The sequence below is a fragment of the Nyctereutes procyonoides genome, unplaced genomic scaffold, assembly GCF_905146905.1.
Source record: "Nyctereutes procyonoides isolate TBG_1078 unplaced genomic scaffold, NYPRO_anot_genome, whole genome shotgun sequence".
Taxonomy (NCBI): Eukaryota; Metazoa; Chordata; class Mammalia; order Carnivora; family Canidae; genus Nyctereutes; species Nyctereutes procyonoides.
In genome coordinates, this window is record NW_026575146.1 from 87,903,383 (window position 1) to 87,918,553 (window position 15,171).

A 15,171-nucleotide genomic window follows, 5' to 3' on the forward strand; every position below is an offset into this window, starting at 1 on the left:
AGTCTCGAGCCGCAGGAGGGAGCCTCACGGCCGCGCCCGGGTCCCTGGCGCATGCAGGGCCTTCTGCTCTGGGGGGGGGGGGCGGGGGGGCGGATCCCTTAACGGGAGTCACTCTCCATCAGAGAGAAATTTTAAAAAGGGAAAGTGACGTGTCCTGCAGGAATGGGGTCGAGCTCCGCGAGCGCTCGTGTCCCATCGAAGCCGACGCAGGTTCTCGGGGCCGACGCAGCGCGGGGCACGGCGGTCGGGCGGCCGCGTCCCCGGTCAGGCACCGTGTGGTCGTGCGGTGGGGCACCCTCTGCGTAACGGGCGCCTCTTGTTTCTGGGTCGCAAGAGTCTGCTTTGCAAAAATATGCAACTGTGCTACCGATTTTCTGGACCCACCGAGATTCAAGCCGTTCTCTTCCGAAGCGCCCGGCGTGTCGTTATCCTGGTTGATGTTCTTCGACTGTGGTCTGGTCCGTCACAGTTTTTCTTGATGATTTGTTCATTCTATCAAAAAGAGACACCATTTATCTGTTTATTAAAGGTTTTACTTATTTATTCATGAGAGACACAGAGAGAGGCAGAGACGCGGGCAGGGGGAGAAGCGGGCTCCACGCAGGGAGCCAGACGGGGGACTCGATCCCGGGACCCTGGGATCCAAAATGAGACATTTTTTAAGACGTATGTTGCCTTGAGTTCTATTCCTTGATGCTAATGTCACCCCCCCCCACAGTGTTAGTGTTTGCTGAACGATCCTCGGGCACACGCATGTGGCCCAAACAGTCTTTTCCATGACGTGAGATCGCATGTCGTCGCGGCGTGCGCGTAGGTGACTTTCTCACCTAAAAGCTCCACCTTCTTGCCGCTCTCCGCCGGGGGCCGCCACAGGACCCAGAGCCCGGGAGAAAAGTCTCCCGAAACCGCCCGTCTCGGGGGCGACCCGAACAGACCCCACGGCCTCAGAGCCGCACACGCGTGACTGACGGACGAGCGGCCAGAGCCTGGGGCCCTGCAGGCGGGGCTGGGGCGCGGCCACCCTCGGCCGGGACAGTTGGCCAGTGGGCGGTGCCCGGGGCCCCGGCAGGAGGTGCAGGCGGCGGGCGTCCCCACGGAGGTGGCGCCGTGACACGGGGAGGGGGGCCCGCGAGTTCACAGGCCGGTGCCCGTCCTGCACCACGAGCCCTGAGCCCCACCTTACCTGCGGCGGCTTCCTCGGTTCCCCGCCGAGTCTGTCCCTGCCGGGGTGCAAGTCCCAGCCGCCACCCTCAGGCTCCCGGGGCCGCCTTCGTCCCTGTTGGGGGACCCGAGGTACCGGGGCCCACGCGGAACCGCAGTCGGGATACCGGAGAGGACGGCTTCGGGCCTGGGGGGGCGAGGCTCCGAGGAAACGCCCGGGAGGCGCGCGGGGCGGTGGAGCAGGCTTCCACACTCCCGTCTGTCCGGGGCTTAGCAGGGGGGTGGGGGTGGGGGGGCCCCCTTCTCCCCACCCCTGTCTCCCGGCGCTGGGCTCCTCCCTCCTCCCCCTCCCACCTCTGTGTGTCCAGGTTTCTGTTTTCCTACCGTCCAGATCCAGCACACGTGGTGACGTGGTGACGGGTCACTGCGTGACTCAGACAGAGAGAAGCCGTCACCCGGGGGAGCTGTGGGGAGAGGGAGGGAGAGACGGGGGTGGGGTGGGGGGGAGAACCTGGGGGGAGGGGAGAGACGGGGGGGAGACGGGAGCGGAGGGGAGAAAAGGGGCCAGGAGGAGACGCAGGGTGGGGTGGGGAGGGGGAGAGGGATCTGGGAAGAGGCTTTTCCCTCCCGGTCCGGGAGCAGGGACGCAGGGAGCCGGCTGGGAGCGAGGCCGCTGGCGTGGGGCTCGCGCGGGAGAGGCAAGCGTGGCGGAGTCCGAGCCCTGCACCTCTGCCCTCGCTCGTCCGCCGAGCGGCCTAGTCCCGGCTCGGGGCCTGTGGGTTCGGAGTGATGCCCGGGGTCACCCACAGACCCGCGTGAGCAGGTGCGGCGGCTGCCCTGACAGCGTGGCCGCTTCCCTCCGGCCTGCAGACTGTGTGGCGGCAACAGGACCCCTGGGGACGCGTCTCGGGGGACCTGGGGGGCAGCACCTGAGCGCTCCGGGCTGATGCAGGGCTCTTGCCTGGACCCAAGGCCTCCGCACCCTGAGGCCGCGGCCGGGCCCCATCCAGCCTTATTGCTTAATGAAAAACAAATTCCTGAGTAATTTATTTGTCTGTGTGTGTGTGTGTGTGTGTGTGTGTGTTTTAATTTTATTGTTACTGTTTTTTGTCCCCCCATAAAACCGCCGGCCGCACGAAGGCGAGGGGGAAGCCCAGGAGCGGGGAGGCAGCTGAGGCTCGGCGCTGGCTGCGGGGCCCGCCGCCGTGCTCCCACCCGGGGTTGGGGGCTGACATTCGGGGAATCCTCGCGGTGGGGCCGGGCCCTGCGGGTCCCGAGGGTGAGGGGGCACAGCGGGCAGCACGAGGGTGGGACTGGGGTCCCTGGGCCCCCGCCCCGCGCTGCTGCTCCCTGCGAAGGTACCGTCTGCGCCCCAGGCGCCCCCGCCGACGTCTCCCGAGGGGACTCTGGCCTCGGTGCCCTCGCCTGGACCTGAGGGACAGATCCCAGCTGCATCTCAAGGGCACCAGGGCCCCGGACTGGACGCGGAGCCGGAGAAGCTGGTGCTTCCTCCCGCTTGCGAGGACGAGGAGGGCCGTTGGCGCCGTTGGGGTTTTACACGTGGAGCCTAGAGCCGCAGCTCCGAGAGGCTGCGACAAGGGAGACTGTCGGCGGGTGCAGAGCCTCGGGGAGGGCCAGCGGCCAGGAGGGCGTGCGCACGTGTGCGTCTGCAGCGGCCCGGGGGCTCCCTGCGCCGGCGTATTTGTCCCATACTCTGGGGCCAAGCTGCAGGGCCTCGGATCCCAGCTCCGCTCCGGCCCCTGACTTCACTCCTCTGGGCCTCCACGTCCTCATCTGCAAAATGGGAACAAGACAGCACTGACCTCATCAGGTAGCCGGGAGGACAAAGTGTGCCGAACGCTCAGAATAGCGCCTGGCAGGTGCTTCCTGAGCGTTCACGCGCCAAGGAGCTTGTGCGCTCCACTTGTTAAAAATCACGTCTAGACGAACTTCACCAACTCAATTCACATTTTCCCGGAGACTTTAATTTCGAAAACGAGGGATGAGACGTCTAGAAGTAATTTTGTCGCCGTGATAAACCCAAATCACCGAGAAATGGGGGCCAAGCCCTCCGTGGCGAGTCAGGCCGTGTGCAGGTCAGCGTGGCTTACGCTCGGCACCGACCCGGGTGCTCCGCGCTCAGAAGCGACGACAACAGACAACATAGAGCTCCCCCGTCTGTTGGTCTGTTGCGACTGGATCCGCAGCTCTGGCCCTGGACTCAGGGCTCCGCGGGGAGCTGAGCCCCAGGTGGCCCTTCTCACTCTCCTCCCCCCACGTCCGCCAACACCGCGGACGCAGGAGCCTGGTGGCCAGAGTCCGCCCTGGGCCGGCTGCAACCGGAGCGGAGACCTGGGGCCTCTCCAGGAACGGGGGCTTCCCTGCGCAGAGGGGGCCCAGAGGGCGGCCAGAGGCAGAGGCAGGCCGCTGCGGGAGCAAGACGACGGGCGGGAGATGCTCCCGTCGGGGTGCTGGGCGGGTGCCCACGTCGCGGACTCAGGGGCTCCTCTGCTCACACACGTTTCCAGTAAGAGTAAGAGACGCAGAGAAACAGCGGGAACCTGGGCTTCCCCGAGGAGCCAGGGGACCCTTCCGTGCCCTGTGGGAGGTCACAGAGGTGGTCTCCCTGGGCTGGAACCTGGTCCCTGCCTCCTGCACCCGGGCTGGTGGGTCCCTGGGGACGAGCCCATGCCCAGCGCACCGACCTTCCCAGAGGCAGGAGGAGGTGTGACTCCGCGCTCATGGGCCGGCAGCATGATGGGAACAGCGTTAGGGTCACACGTCCTGGGGAGACAAAGAGCCAGGAGGGTGCTTTCCATCTCAGCTCACACTGGGGAATGGGGAGGGGGGGACGGGGGGAAGGGGGGCTGCACCCCCTGCAGGGCTCAGCTCCTGCAGGTTAAATGCATCAAATGCATCGATCACCACGACCACACTCCCCGAATCATGTCATTTGGGGCTGAAAATGGAGGTCAGGGGTCAGGGGGGCCTTGAGCTCGGGTTTCCTGAGGCAGGTCAACCTCCCAGGCAGGTCACCCGCACCGGGCCCACGGGTGAAGCTGGAGGGGATGGAGGGGACAGGGAGGGCACGCCGCTGCGGTCGCTGTAACTCAGGAGGGCAGGTCTGGGGGGCGGGACCCTGGGGGGGCCCATGACCCTGGTCAGACCCACGTGTGGGTTTGGAGCAGGACGGTGACAAAGGCCCCGGGCTGTGCTGTGGCCCTGGGGTGGGGGGTGGGGGACACAGACGCCTCAGGACGGAGTGAAGGCTTAGCCGCGGCAGGTCCCCGAGAGGCCACAGGAGACGTGCACACGGGGAGCGAGCGCTGGCTCTGGGACAGCAGCGCACCTGCTCCGTGCAGGGGTGGGGGCAACACGGTGCGCCCCCACTAACGCACGTCCGCCGGCCCCGCCGGGCCCCCCCATCCATCCCTCCGGCTCCGCGGTGGCAGGTGCACCAAGGGGAGGCCAGGCCACGGGGGTTGGGCGCCTCGGGGGGCCTGGTCGGTTCCGGACCCTGCTGGGGACCCGGCCCCGCACCGCCCTGTGCGCCCGTCTCTGCGGGTCTCCTTAGCACCGCGCGCCCTTCACGGCTCAGGAAAAATTACCAAGAATGTTATTGACTCTAATTCTAATTTGTCGAGACTCGTGTTAATGACGCCTATTGAAGACATCCATTAGAGGCCCGTGAGGTTAATTAAACGGACAATTCCAGAACAGTTCTATTAGGAACCCCCCCCACTAAATTAATATTATAGACATTTAACAGATGTCCTAATTAGGCATTATGGCGAAGAAATGCAAACTAAATTAAAACAAAAGCCATTGTCCAGAAAGAAAGCTCTTTACCGTAATTTATGGCTTTTTTGGGGAATGCGACTGTTTCCTCCTCGGAACCTGAGATGAGCCCTCTGACCATCTTTCCCAGCATCTGGAACACGTCACCCCGAGAGCCCCAATCTTCCGTCACAGGCAGACGTCGCGGCTGGACCCCATCTGGAGTCCACGGGCCTCACCCGCGTGACGGAGCAGAGCAGCGCGGGCCGCAGGAAGGCCCAGGCTCCCACGGCAGGAGGGGACCGAGCCCGGCCCGCTGGGGGGTGGCACGGAGGGGCTCGGTGGTCTGGGGACGCGGGAGCGGGGCTGGCGACGGCGGGGCGGCAGCAGCTCGGCTCCTGAGCGGGGGCTGACCCAGCGCTGGGGGGAGCCGGCCGGGCTCGTGGGACGGCGTCCTGCAGCCCGGCAGAGGGGCTCCAGCAGGGGCCCCGGCACGTGCACTCGACGACGTCCCACGAATTCCCTGCAGGTCTCCTGCCCCGGGTGCCGGAGGTGGAGGGAGGCCCTAAAAGCGGCGCCCTAAGCCCCAGGGCAGCTGTCCTAACAAGAGTTAGAGACGCCAGGGAATCCCGGGGTGGCACAGCGGTTTAGTGCCTGCCTTTAGCCCAGGGCGCGATCCTGGAGACCCGGATCGAGTCCCACGTCGGGCTCCCGGTGCATGGAGCCTGCTTCTCCCTCTGCCTGTGTCTCTCTCTCTCTCTCTCTCTCTCTCTCTGTCTCTCTATCATAAATAAATAAATAAATCTTAAAAAAAAAAGAGAGCCAGACGGCGCTCCCCGCAGCTGCAGAGGCCAGGTGGGGACACGGCAACGAGGCGGCCAGGGAGACGGCCCTCAGCGGGCCCAGCCTGCGGCCCACCCGAGTCCTGGGCGTCCAGCCGTGGGGCAGCAGGTGAAGAATTTTCTGGAGTCCACGCAGCCGACGGCAGAGCGGTTAGGCGGCCCGAGCCAGCGCCGTGGCGACGACCGTGCCGGCCCCACCGTCCCGCACTGTCCCTGGAGAGGCTCCGGCCTGTCCTGTGGGCCCCGCAGTCGGCCGCTCGGCCCACTCGCATTTGGGAGAACAGTGGGTCCCGGGCTGATGCCCCCCGGCCCGCAGCTCCCGAGTCTCGCCCTGCGGCGTGACCACTCTGCTGCCGCGGGGGCCTCCCGGGTCGCCGGTGCCCGACGGTGGGCGCAGGAGCCCGACACGGCCTCGGCCCTGCTGCGGTCCTGCTCCAGCCGTGGAGGAGGGGCCCGGGCTGCAAACGACCACACGCCCTCCACGAGCGGCCCCGTCCACCTCCCTAGGCCTCAGCCTCTCGGGGCGCTCCCTGAGAGCCAGTGTCCGCCTGGGCTGGGCCCTCGGAGGATGGCCCGGTCCTCAGGGCACAGGACCCCAGGGCATCCTAGAAACAGGCAGGCGCGTTCTCCGCAAGCGTCCTTGGGGGAAGGGGACGGAAGCCCACAGAGGAAAGAGCCGTTCACACGCAGACGTGAGTCTGCACCAAACAAGAGCAGGTTTCACGAGGCAAGTGGCACCACCACGTTTCTGGAAAGCAGCCGCATGTGCACCCAGGGGCGCCCTCCCCAGCCGAGGGCTGGCACGCGCAGTGCGGTTAGGGAGTCACGGCGCCCCGGCCGTGGGCACCGGGCACAGGCAGGTGTCGCGAACGCCGCCCGGCCCCAGCGGGAGCCCAGGTGATAAAGGCCCGCGTGACGCCCGCGGAGCAGCCTCCTCATCCCTGCGCTCAGACCCCGGCTCGGCAGCCCGCGGTGCCACAAGGCTGTGGGCGCACAGGGCTCAGGCGGTGCCGGGGGCGGAGAGCTGCAGCCCGGGCAGCGACCACCCCTGGGGCAAGGCCCCGGGGGCACGGACGCGGGCGACCCCGAGCCCTGGGAGGCGCCGAGGCAGGCCTTCCTGCTCGGCCAGTCCCAGTTCACGTTTCCCGTCCCAGGGGGTTTGTCCTCCCGGGCGGAGGCTCTGCGGGACCCAGGGACCACGCGTCCGGCCCTGCTGCTGCTCCTGGGGTGATGGAAGCAGCAGCCCGTGATCTGCCGGTTTGCGGCCAGGAATGTTTCTGGCCTCACCGGGCTGGGGACACACCGACTTCTCCCCGAAAGGGGCCACCAGTCCTGAGCGCGTGGCGCTCCGACCACGGCACACGGAAGCCGGCCCAACCCCGTGCCCACGCGGGCCTGCCCAGCGGGGCCGAGCTCGTGGGCTGTAGGCTCTAGCCTGACCCCAGAGCCCGGGCCTCCGGCCGCAGAACGCGAGGGCTCCGCTGAGCAGCGACTGCTGGGGACGCCCCTGGGGGGTCAGCCTCGGGGGCGCTGCGGTCCCGCCCCCGGCCGCCTACCCCTGCCCCGAGCCCAGGAGCCCAAGAGCCACGGGAAGGCGGATCCCTGTGGACCGAGCTCCCGGCTCCCGGGGAAGGGCCACCAGGAGCACCTCCGACCTGGCTCCCTGCCCCCGGGCCGTCCCAGCTCTCCCTCCCAGAGCCCACGAGCCCACAGCCCCTTGGCAACGTCGCCGTCGCGCGTCCCCTCTCCCGGAACAGCAAAGGAAACCGCAGCTGGCCAGAGGTCGAGGGCGGGCGTGAGCTACAGCAGCCACTGTCCTCGGGAACGGGCGCCTGAGGGCAGCTGTCTGCACCTGGAGCGGAGCTGCCAGCAGCCTCTCAGCGCCCACGTGGGTGTTTTACTATTACGTCAACAACGGGTTCGTCACAGAGCATTCACGAGACACAGAAAAGGATGAAAAAGAAGTAAAACCCCACTACTGCCACCAGGCAGGTCACGGTGTGCGGGTCCTGCCGGGCTCTTCTCCCCCGGGGGCGGGACCGACTCGTCGCCATCCAGACACGCGCAGCCCGCGTTCCCTGCTCCGCAGCTCAGTGCAGGGTTTCTTTCCAGATGATGAGTGGTTCTTTTGTTTTTTTTTTTTTTTAAAGATTTTATTTATTTATTCACGATAGACACAGAGAGAGGCAGAGGGAGAAGCAGGCTCCATGCCTGGAGCCTGATGCGGGACTCGATCCCGGGTCTCCAGGATCACATCCTGGGCCAAAAGCAGGTGCCAAACCGCTGACCACCCAGGGACCCCCTGATGAATGGTTCCTAACTCTGGTGGTGACGCGTCGCGGTGGTCGAGAACCACAGCCACTTGTGCAAGGAGGACACGCAGGCGGTCCCAGTCCTCGGGGCACACACAGTGGCCTCCGCAGCAAAGACCTCACAGGTCCACTGTTCCCTTTGCTTTGAATTTCTTTGCCGATCGTTCACTTGATCGAAGCTGGAATTTGCTTCCATAAATGTAGGAAACGAAGCCATCGATCTCTACCGTGAACACGCAGTTTAGCTTGGGGATAACTGGAAGAAAAGGAGGAAAAAGGACAAAAAAATCCCGACAGTGAAGGTCATGTTGGCGCACAACGTCATCCCTAAAACACCTCGTGAGAAGTGGGGACCCACAGAGCTTGGCAGGACCAGGACGACAGGCGCTCTTGGCTGTTATTCAGATCCAAACACAATTCGATACCTAGCTTCTAGGGTCAAAGGCCCTACACCAAATTCCCAGAAAAGGTGCCAGGAACAGGCACCCTTCCCCACGGTTTTCAGACGGGCTCGTGGCTCTACGCCCAGTGGGGACCCCAGACACTACTTCCTGGGGTTTAAAATGAGACAAGAACATTCAGGAAATGGAGGAGGCAGAGGGAAAAACCAAGCTCCAGGAGGAACAGCTCCCGGGGTGGTGCTGGTCTCAGGTCCGTGGGCAAGGGGCGTGGGCGTCCCAACACACTGGAGCGTGAGCCTGCACCCGCTTCCGGAGCCCCAGGGTCACCAGCGGGCCCAGGTCTTGCAACTCCAGGGGCAGGCGCTAGCTCAGCCTCCCTGTCTCTTTAGCTCCACCCTCCGGGGCAGCAGCCTCTGGGCAGGGACGCCCCAGCCATGGACACGGACCCCCGTGGCTGCAAGCACACCAAGCGGCGCTTCCCGCGATCCCATCTGGCCGAGGCTGCTGGCCGCGCTCCCGGACGCCTGAGGGAGAGGCACAGGGCAGGGTCAGGGGTGCCCTCCGCAGGCGCGGCTCGCAGTCGGCAGCGACCTGCACTCTGTGCTGACGTGGGAGGCCAAACTGCCCCGAGAGGCCACGAGGACAAGGCTGACGAAGCCGGGTGCCGCGGGCCACGACACCGAGACACACGCACTTACCTTTCAGGCGGTCTTCTTTGGTGATGATTTTGAAAACGTGCTTCGTTTCCTGTAGGAGGATTCCCGTGACACCCACATAGGAGGGGCATTTGGATTTTGTGACTGCGGAGGAAAGCGCATTCAAGGCCTGAGCGTCGGGGGTGCTGGGGAGCCACAACCAGCGGGGTGGGGGCGGCTGGGGAAGGGTCGTCAGCGGGACAGGGCCCAAACGATGAGAAGCAAGGTCCCAACCCCCCTGCCTGTGGCTCCACAGGCTCTGGGCTGCCCTGACGCGGCGTCCCCTGGAGGGCCGTGGAGCCAAGAGGTCACGGGCGTGTCCAGCAGCACCGAGACCCAGAGGCAGCTGGGCGGGACCTGAAGGCGCCCGTCCATCGTGGCCTTCCCACCACCTCCCAAGCTCTGGCCACAACGGAATCCTGCCACAGGCTGTGGAGCAGCGAGGCGGACAGGCAGCCGGCCCCTGGCCTCTCCTGACCCGCGCCCCCGTAGCCGGCAGACGTTCACGGAGCACCAGCCATGGGCCTGGCACTGCGGGAGGACGGCGCCTGCGCAGCCGGGACCAAGGCTGTTCTGGGCTCTGCTCTCAAGGAGCAGGAGGGGAACGTGGACCAGATCAGACAACTGATTTTCTCTGATCACGTAACTGCCACGGTAATGGAGACGAAGGTCAGCTTTAGTGATGGCAGGCCCTCGGGGAGCTGGCACCTGAGGGACCTGGACACCGGGAAGCGGTCTGTGAACGCACAACCCTGGCACGGGGAGAGGACAAGTGCAAGGGCCCCGAGGCGGGGCCAACCCTGGTGTGTGAGCAGCGGAAAGCGGGCGGCTGTGCTTAGACCCGGTGCCTTTCAGACGCAGCAAGGAGAGAAACACGGCCTGAGCTCTGGGACAAGACCTTCCCTCTGGCTGCCTGTTGGGGGCGAAGCGGCGTGCCCGCAGGAAGGGGGTTAGGCTCGAGGCATCCAGAGGAGATGGTGGGGGCTCAGCTTCGGTGAGGACACGGGAGGGCTTGGTGCTGAGGCTCAGGAAAGAGAAAACGCAATCCCGCCTGGGGTTTGGGCCCGAACAGCCAGGGTACGCACCGGCACCGAGAGCGGACATGGGGAACGCCAGGGGCTGACGTGAGGAGGGGCGGAGTTGTGGGATTGGAGGTTGCGGCGCCCTCTGGACCCGTGGGTGGCTGGGGGGGGGGCAGCTGGAGGAGTGAAGGGGCGAGGGAAGGGCTGCCCTGGGGAGGGGACTGCGAGCGGATCCTCGAAACTGCAGGGAAACGGACCAAAGGGACGTTCAGGGCTGGGGGCAGTGCCGGCAGCTGCTGTGCCCTCGGGGGGCAGGAGGGTCCCGTGCGGAAAGGCGCACAAAGACCATTAGAGGATACAGAGTGGCCAGAACTGCTCGCCTCCCACCCTCAATGCTGGTGATCACGCGACAAGGAGCGTGTCTGCCTCCGAGCAGAGCCGCGCGGCCACCGAGGGACGGCACGGGCGTGCGGGGGACCACGCGCTCTTAGGCCAGTTACCTGAAATGAGAGCCCCGTGAAGGTCTGCCTTTAACAGCTTGGCCTGAATCATCTGTGGCTGCCTGGGAGGTAAACAGAGGCCTCAGTATACGACCATCAAGAGTCCCGAAGGGAGCACACAGTCCGCACACTTGTGCGGCCAGCTGGCCCCGAGGCCATTCACTGTGGTCGTAGGACTGGGGCTGTGCCAAAGGGCAAGGCTTCGCAAGAGCGACTCACGTGTCCGGCTTGAGACCGCCGCACAAGTCCCGGATGTACTGCTTCCAGAGCTCGTGCAGAGGGAGAAAAAGATTGTACCTGCGGCAAAGTTACAGAGCAGCAGAGTCAGGCGACGTGAGCTTGGGACGGAACATCGGAGGAGCCAGCGCGCAGCCTGAGGCCAAGGACTGCGAGCTGGGTCGGATCCCGGTGGTACAGTGGGGAACCGGACTACAATCAGGACTTCCGGCCTGGACCTCTGGCGGTCCCGCTGCCAGAGCCCTCTCGAGGCCACGGCGGGAGGAAGCTGCTGGCCTCCTTGGCCCCGCCGTCCTTCCTGCCGGCCGGCTGCAGCCTGGACAGCTGGCGCCCAAGTGGATCCCGCAGACCACGAGGCAACACGCAGACGCGGAGCAGCCAGGATGCACCCAGGGCGACAGCAGCCCGCGGGGGCGCTCACCCACACTTCCTTTCGTGAGGATTGTCTCGCTTAAGCGCTGCTGTGAGGTCGTGTGCTAAGAGCTGACCCCGGGGGGAGGGGGGGGTACACAGGAGTTGCTGGCTGGCTGTCGTGCACGTCCCCACATAAGGTAACGGGTCCGTCTGGAAGGTGAGTGAGCAAGGGGCAGGCCCAAGGGGAGGGACCAGGTGAGGGCACCTCAAAGGCTTTTGTCTGGGGTCATGATGACTGGTCCTGGCGCCTCATGGGGAACCTGCTTCAGGAAACTGTGGCCAGACAAACGGGAACCTCAGGCTCTAACTCCAAGTGGGCTCTACTGGTGCAGACACCAGCCAGGAAAACGTGGGCAGCGGTGGCCCCTTCCTCCTCCTCCACCCGAAGCCCAGCTCCTTCTGCGAGAAGGGCCACGGACAAAGTGACTGACTTGGTCTCGAGGGACGTGGGCGGCTTTCTGGCTACCGAGCTTGGAGCCAAGTCTACACGGTCTGAAGACACGCGCACGCAGAACCGCGGCCAAGGAGGGACGCAGCGCGGGCTGGAGGGAGGACCCCCCCCCCCCCCACAGAGGGACGCATCCTGCCCACAAAGCTCTGGCTCGCGTGGGCGGCACGTTCTCCGGCAGCAGAAGCCCAGTGGAGGGCTCCGTCTAGGGCCACTGAAAGCTGTAAGAGTGACGTGCAGATGCACCAGGTCCTCTTTCGCTAGGAAAGCCGACAGACAGCCGGCCTGCTGCCAGGGGTGCCAGGCTCACGTATGGTCCGGGCCTCAGCTACGGTGCGGACAGACAGACAGACGCCAGACAGTACAGCAGCCAGAGCCGCGCGGACTTTCAAAGCCAAGTGCGGGCAGGCTGCCCCCTCGTGGCCGACGCAGGAGGAGCGCCCCAGGCCCAGGAGGACCCAGAAGGTGGGGCTGCTGCAGGGGCTGCAGGTGCACATGCGGGGAAGGCACACGGGCGGGGAAGGCGGACATACCTCTGCTGCTCCGCTGTGATGTCAAAGAGGTGCAGCTCCCTCCTCTGCCTGGCGGACAGGCCTTTGGATCTTTTTCTCTTCTCTTTCCGTTTGCGGCGGGTGAAGTACTCCAGGACCACGGCCTTGCGTTGCAGCTGGTCCTCGCAAGCCTGCTGGCTCATGCGGGGCATGCTGCGCTTCAGGAAGGCTCTCACGAAGGCCTCGGCCTGCTGCGCTCCCGGAAGCTGCATGGGGACACGGCGGCTCGCTGTCCACTGCTCTGGTTGGGGCAGCCCCAGACCCCGGGCCCGCTACACCCCGCAGACGGGGTCCCTTCCTGACCACCCACCTGCCCGCCGGGCCTCACACAGCCTCTCATCTGCTCCACGTCAGCTACCCCAGCTGTCCAGATGCAAAAGTCACGTTCAAGTGCAGACTCCTGACTGCCCCACAAAACAGCCTCGTCAAAATTCAACTTCCTACCCTACTTCTCTGAGGCATACTTTGGTATGGATCGAAAAACAAAACAAAAAAACGCCCCAATAACAACCAACCCTTTACATTTGGAATAAAACACTTCCCTGACTCTTGGCAGGGAGGAAAGGCTGAGAAACGTGCGACGACAGTATTCATTCAGTCACAGCGCGACAGACGCAAGCTCGGAGTAGAACCCAGCTACGCCCTGGAGGGTGGGACGATCCTAACACTTGGGAACAGGGCACCACTGTTCCGTGGTGCCCCAGAGTGGGCCGGGCCTCGGGGGTAGGAATCTGGACGCTGTGTCCCTGTTGCAATCCTCCTGTCCGCCTGCGCGGGGCCCCGTGGATGCATCACGGCTGCTCGCTCAGTCGGCTCGCACTTCGCCGGCAGAAAGGGGGTGCCAGGGCGTCCCGGCCTCCCGCGCTCCCTCTCTCCCACAGAGAGCACAGCGTCATCTGGTCTTGACCTAGCACAGGCGCTTCGGACTTGTGGGCAACAGAACTGCCACGACTGTGCGCGATCCCCGAGAGAACTAACATCACCGCCTCTCGGGGTGGGAGCTCCACTGCTCACCCGTCCTTCGGGCAGGCGCCTGTGTCCTGGGTCGGCCCCAGCCCCGGGGAGCACCGTCTTCCCGAGTCCTGCCTCTTGGCCGAGCCATTCCCTGCAGCCCTGATGCGCTAACCAGGCTGTAGATACATGAGGCCGATGTGTCGGGCATCAAGCTCTCCCTAATGGAGAAGCAGGGGTGACAGGGCTACGAAGATGGGTCCCATCTTGGACCCACTTAATCCTCAGGGTGCTCACGGCAAGGGTGGCAGCCGGCTTTAGACGCTAACTAGGTTCATCGTCACCGTCATCATTACAGCGACAGGACAGCTATCGGCTTCCTTTAGGTACTCAAGTACCTTCCTTCACGAAGAGACCAAATAAAGGTCAAATAAAGGTCTGTCGGCCCTGGAGGACCTTGCGTTCACGTTGGGTCCCTCGTTACGAGTCACCAGTGGAGCTTCGGCCCAACTGGCAAAGAAGGTGTGCGGGATCCAGGTGTCACCCATAAACTGCACTCGCCAGGTGCCAGCTGCCTGGCCTCTGCAAGGGTCAAGGGGCACAGCGACGGCGACGAGGGGCCGCGCTCAGCAGCAGCATCAGCCGGGCACGGCCCGTGTCCCCTACACAGCGGGAGACGACGCAGGGTCAGGGCGTCCCAGTTAACCCGACGCGGGGAGAGAGGCCAGCGCGTGGACACGGGCCACCGCAACAGCAGGCAGGCCCTGGCTGGGCCGGGCTGGGCCGGGCCGGGCTGGGCCGGGCCGGCCCGCGCGCTGCGGAAAGGACACCTAGGCCCGGGCGGCGGCGAGCCCGGGGGCACCTTCGCTGTCGCTCCCGCAGTCCCGCCGCGCCCTACCTGAACCTCCAGCTCCTTCGCCTCTTTCTGGGAAAACGCACGGTACGTGGCACCTGCGGGATTCAAGCAAACCGAAGAACGAGAAGTGATCGGTTCTGGCTGCGGAGGTCCGGACCCGCGGCTTCTCTTTTTTCTTTTTTTTAAAGAGTTTGTTCATTCATGAGACACACAGAGAGAGGCAGGGACGCGGGCGGGGGGAGGCGGGCTCCCCGCGGGGCCCCGACCTGGGCCTCGATCCCGGGACCCGGGGTCACGCCCCGAGCCCCCCCCCCCGGCGCCCCCAAATCTACACGTTTCACGTCGTTCTGCTGCCGAACAACCCTTGAGAGTCGCTGTTATCCCGGCGCGCACCCGCGAACCCCGGATCCGGGATGCTGACGCCCGCGCCTGCGCGGAGGCCCCTCCTCGCCCCGCGCAGCCCCCGCCCCTCCCCCTCCCCGCCCCCCGCCCCCCCGCCGCGCCGCGCCAGCACGTCCCTTACCCTTCATCCTCGGGTCCTCCCGGGCCGGGCTGGGGCGGCCCCGCGTCTCGGCCTCCGCGCCCCTCCGACCGCCGGGGGCTCCGCGGGCCTCCCCGTCCCCGTCCCCGTCGCTGCGCCCCTCGGACGCCGCACCCGCAGGCTCCAGCCGGCAGCCGGGCTCGGCGCGCGGGACGCTGACGCGCCGCCTGTGACGTCACTGACGCGCGACCCCGCGGCCGCGCCTGCGCAGGAGGCCGGCCCCGCCCCCGAGGGGCCCCGCGGGTCAGGGCGTGGGAGGCGGGGTCTGCGCGCGGGGGCTCGGCGGGCGGCGTGGGCGGGGGCTCCGGGGGCGGGTCGGGTCGTGGGCGGGGGGGGCCCCTCCGGGCGGCGTGGGCGGGGGGCTCCGGGGGGCGGGGCGTGGGCGGGGGAGCTCAGCAGGTCGGCGGGGGCTGGGGGGCTCGGGGGGCAGGGCGTGGGCGTGGGGCTCCGGGGGCGGGTCGGG

The 15,171-nt window shown here is 65.9% G+C and overlaps 1 protein-coding gene across 2 annotated transcripts; it reads right to left on the bottom strand.

Moving 5' to 3' along the window:
• Window positions 1-7,922: 7,922 nt before the first annotated feature.
• POP4 (POP4 homolog, ribonuclease P/MRP subunit) lies at window positions 7,923-14,945 on the bottom strand. Of its 2 annotated transcripts, XM_055311862.1 has the most exons (7): window positions 14,691-14,945; window positions 14,210-14,262; window positions 12,343-12,566; window positions 10,930-11,007; window positions 10,711-10,772; window positions 9,192-9,293; window positions 7,923-8,348 (listed from the first exon to the last, which is right to left on the bottom strand). In XM_055311862.1, exons 1-7 carry the CDS (start codon window positions 14,695-14,697, stop codon window positions 8,212-8,214), a joined length of 663 nt encoding a protein of 220 aa, XP_055167837.1. In that variant the 5' UTR covers window positions 14,698-14,945; the 3' UTR covers window positions 7,923-8,211. The 2 variants fall into 2 exon arrangements, with proteins under 2 accessions (XP_055167837.1, XP_055167838.1); XM_055311863.1 differs by lacking the exon at window positions 14,210-14,262 and having other exon boundaries at window positions 14,691-14,938.
• Window positions 14,946-15,171: the final 226 nt, after the last annotated feature.

Coding starts and splice junctions, on each gene's coding strand:
- POP4 (XM_055311862.1), bottom strand. Junction 9,294..10,710: donor TCACGGGGCTCTCATTTCAG/GTAACTGGCCTA, acceptor TTTCCTCCGCAG/TCACAAAATCCAAATGCCCC. Junction 8,349..9,191: donor CAAAGAAGACCGCCTGAAAG/GTAAGTGCGTGT, acceptor CTTTTCTTCCAG/TTATCCCCAAGCTAAACTGC.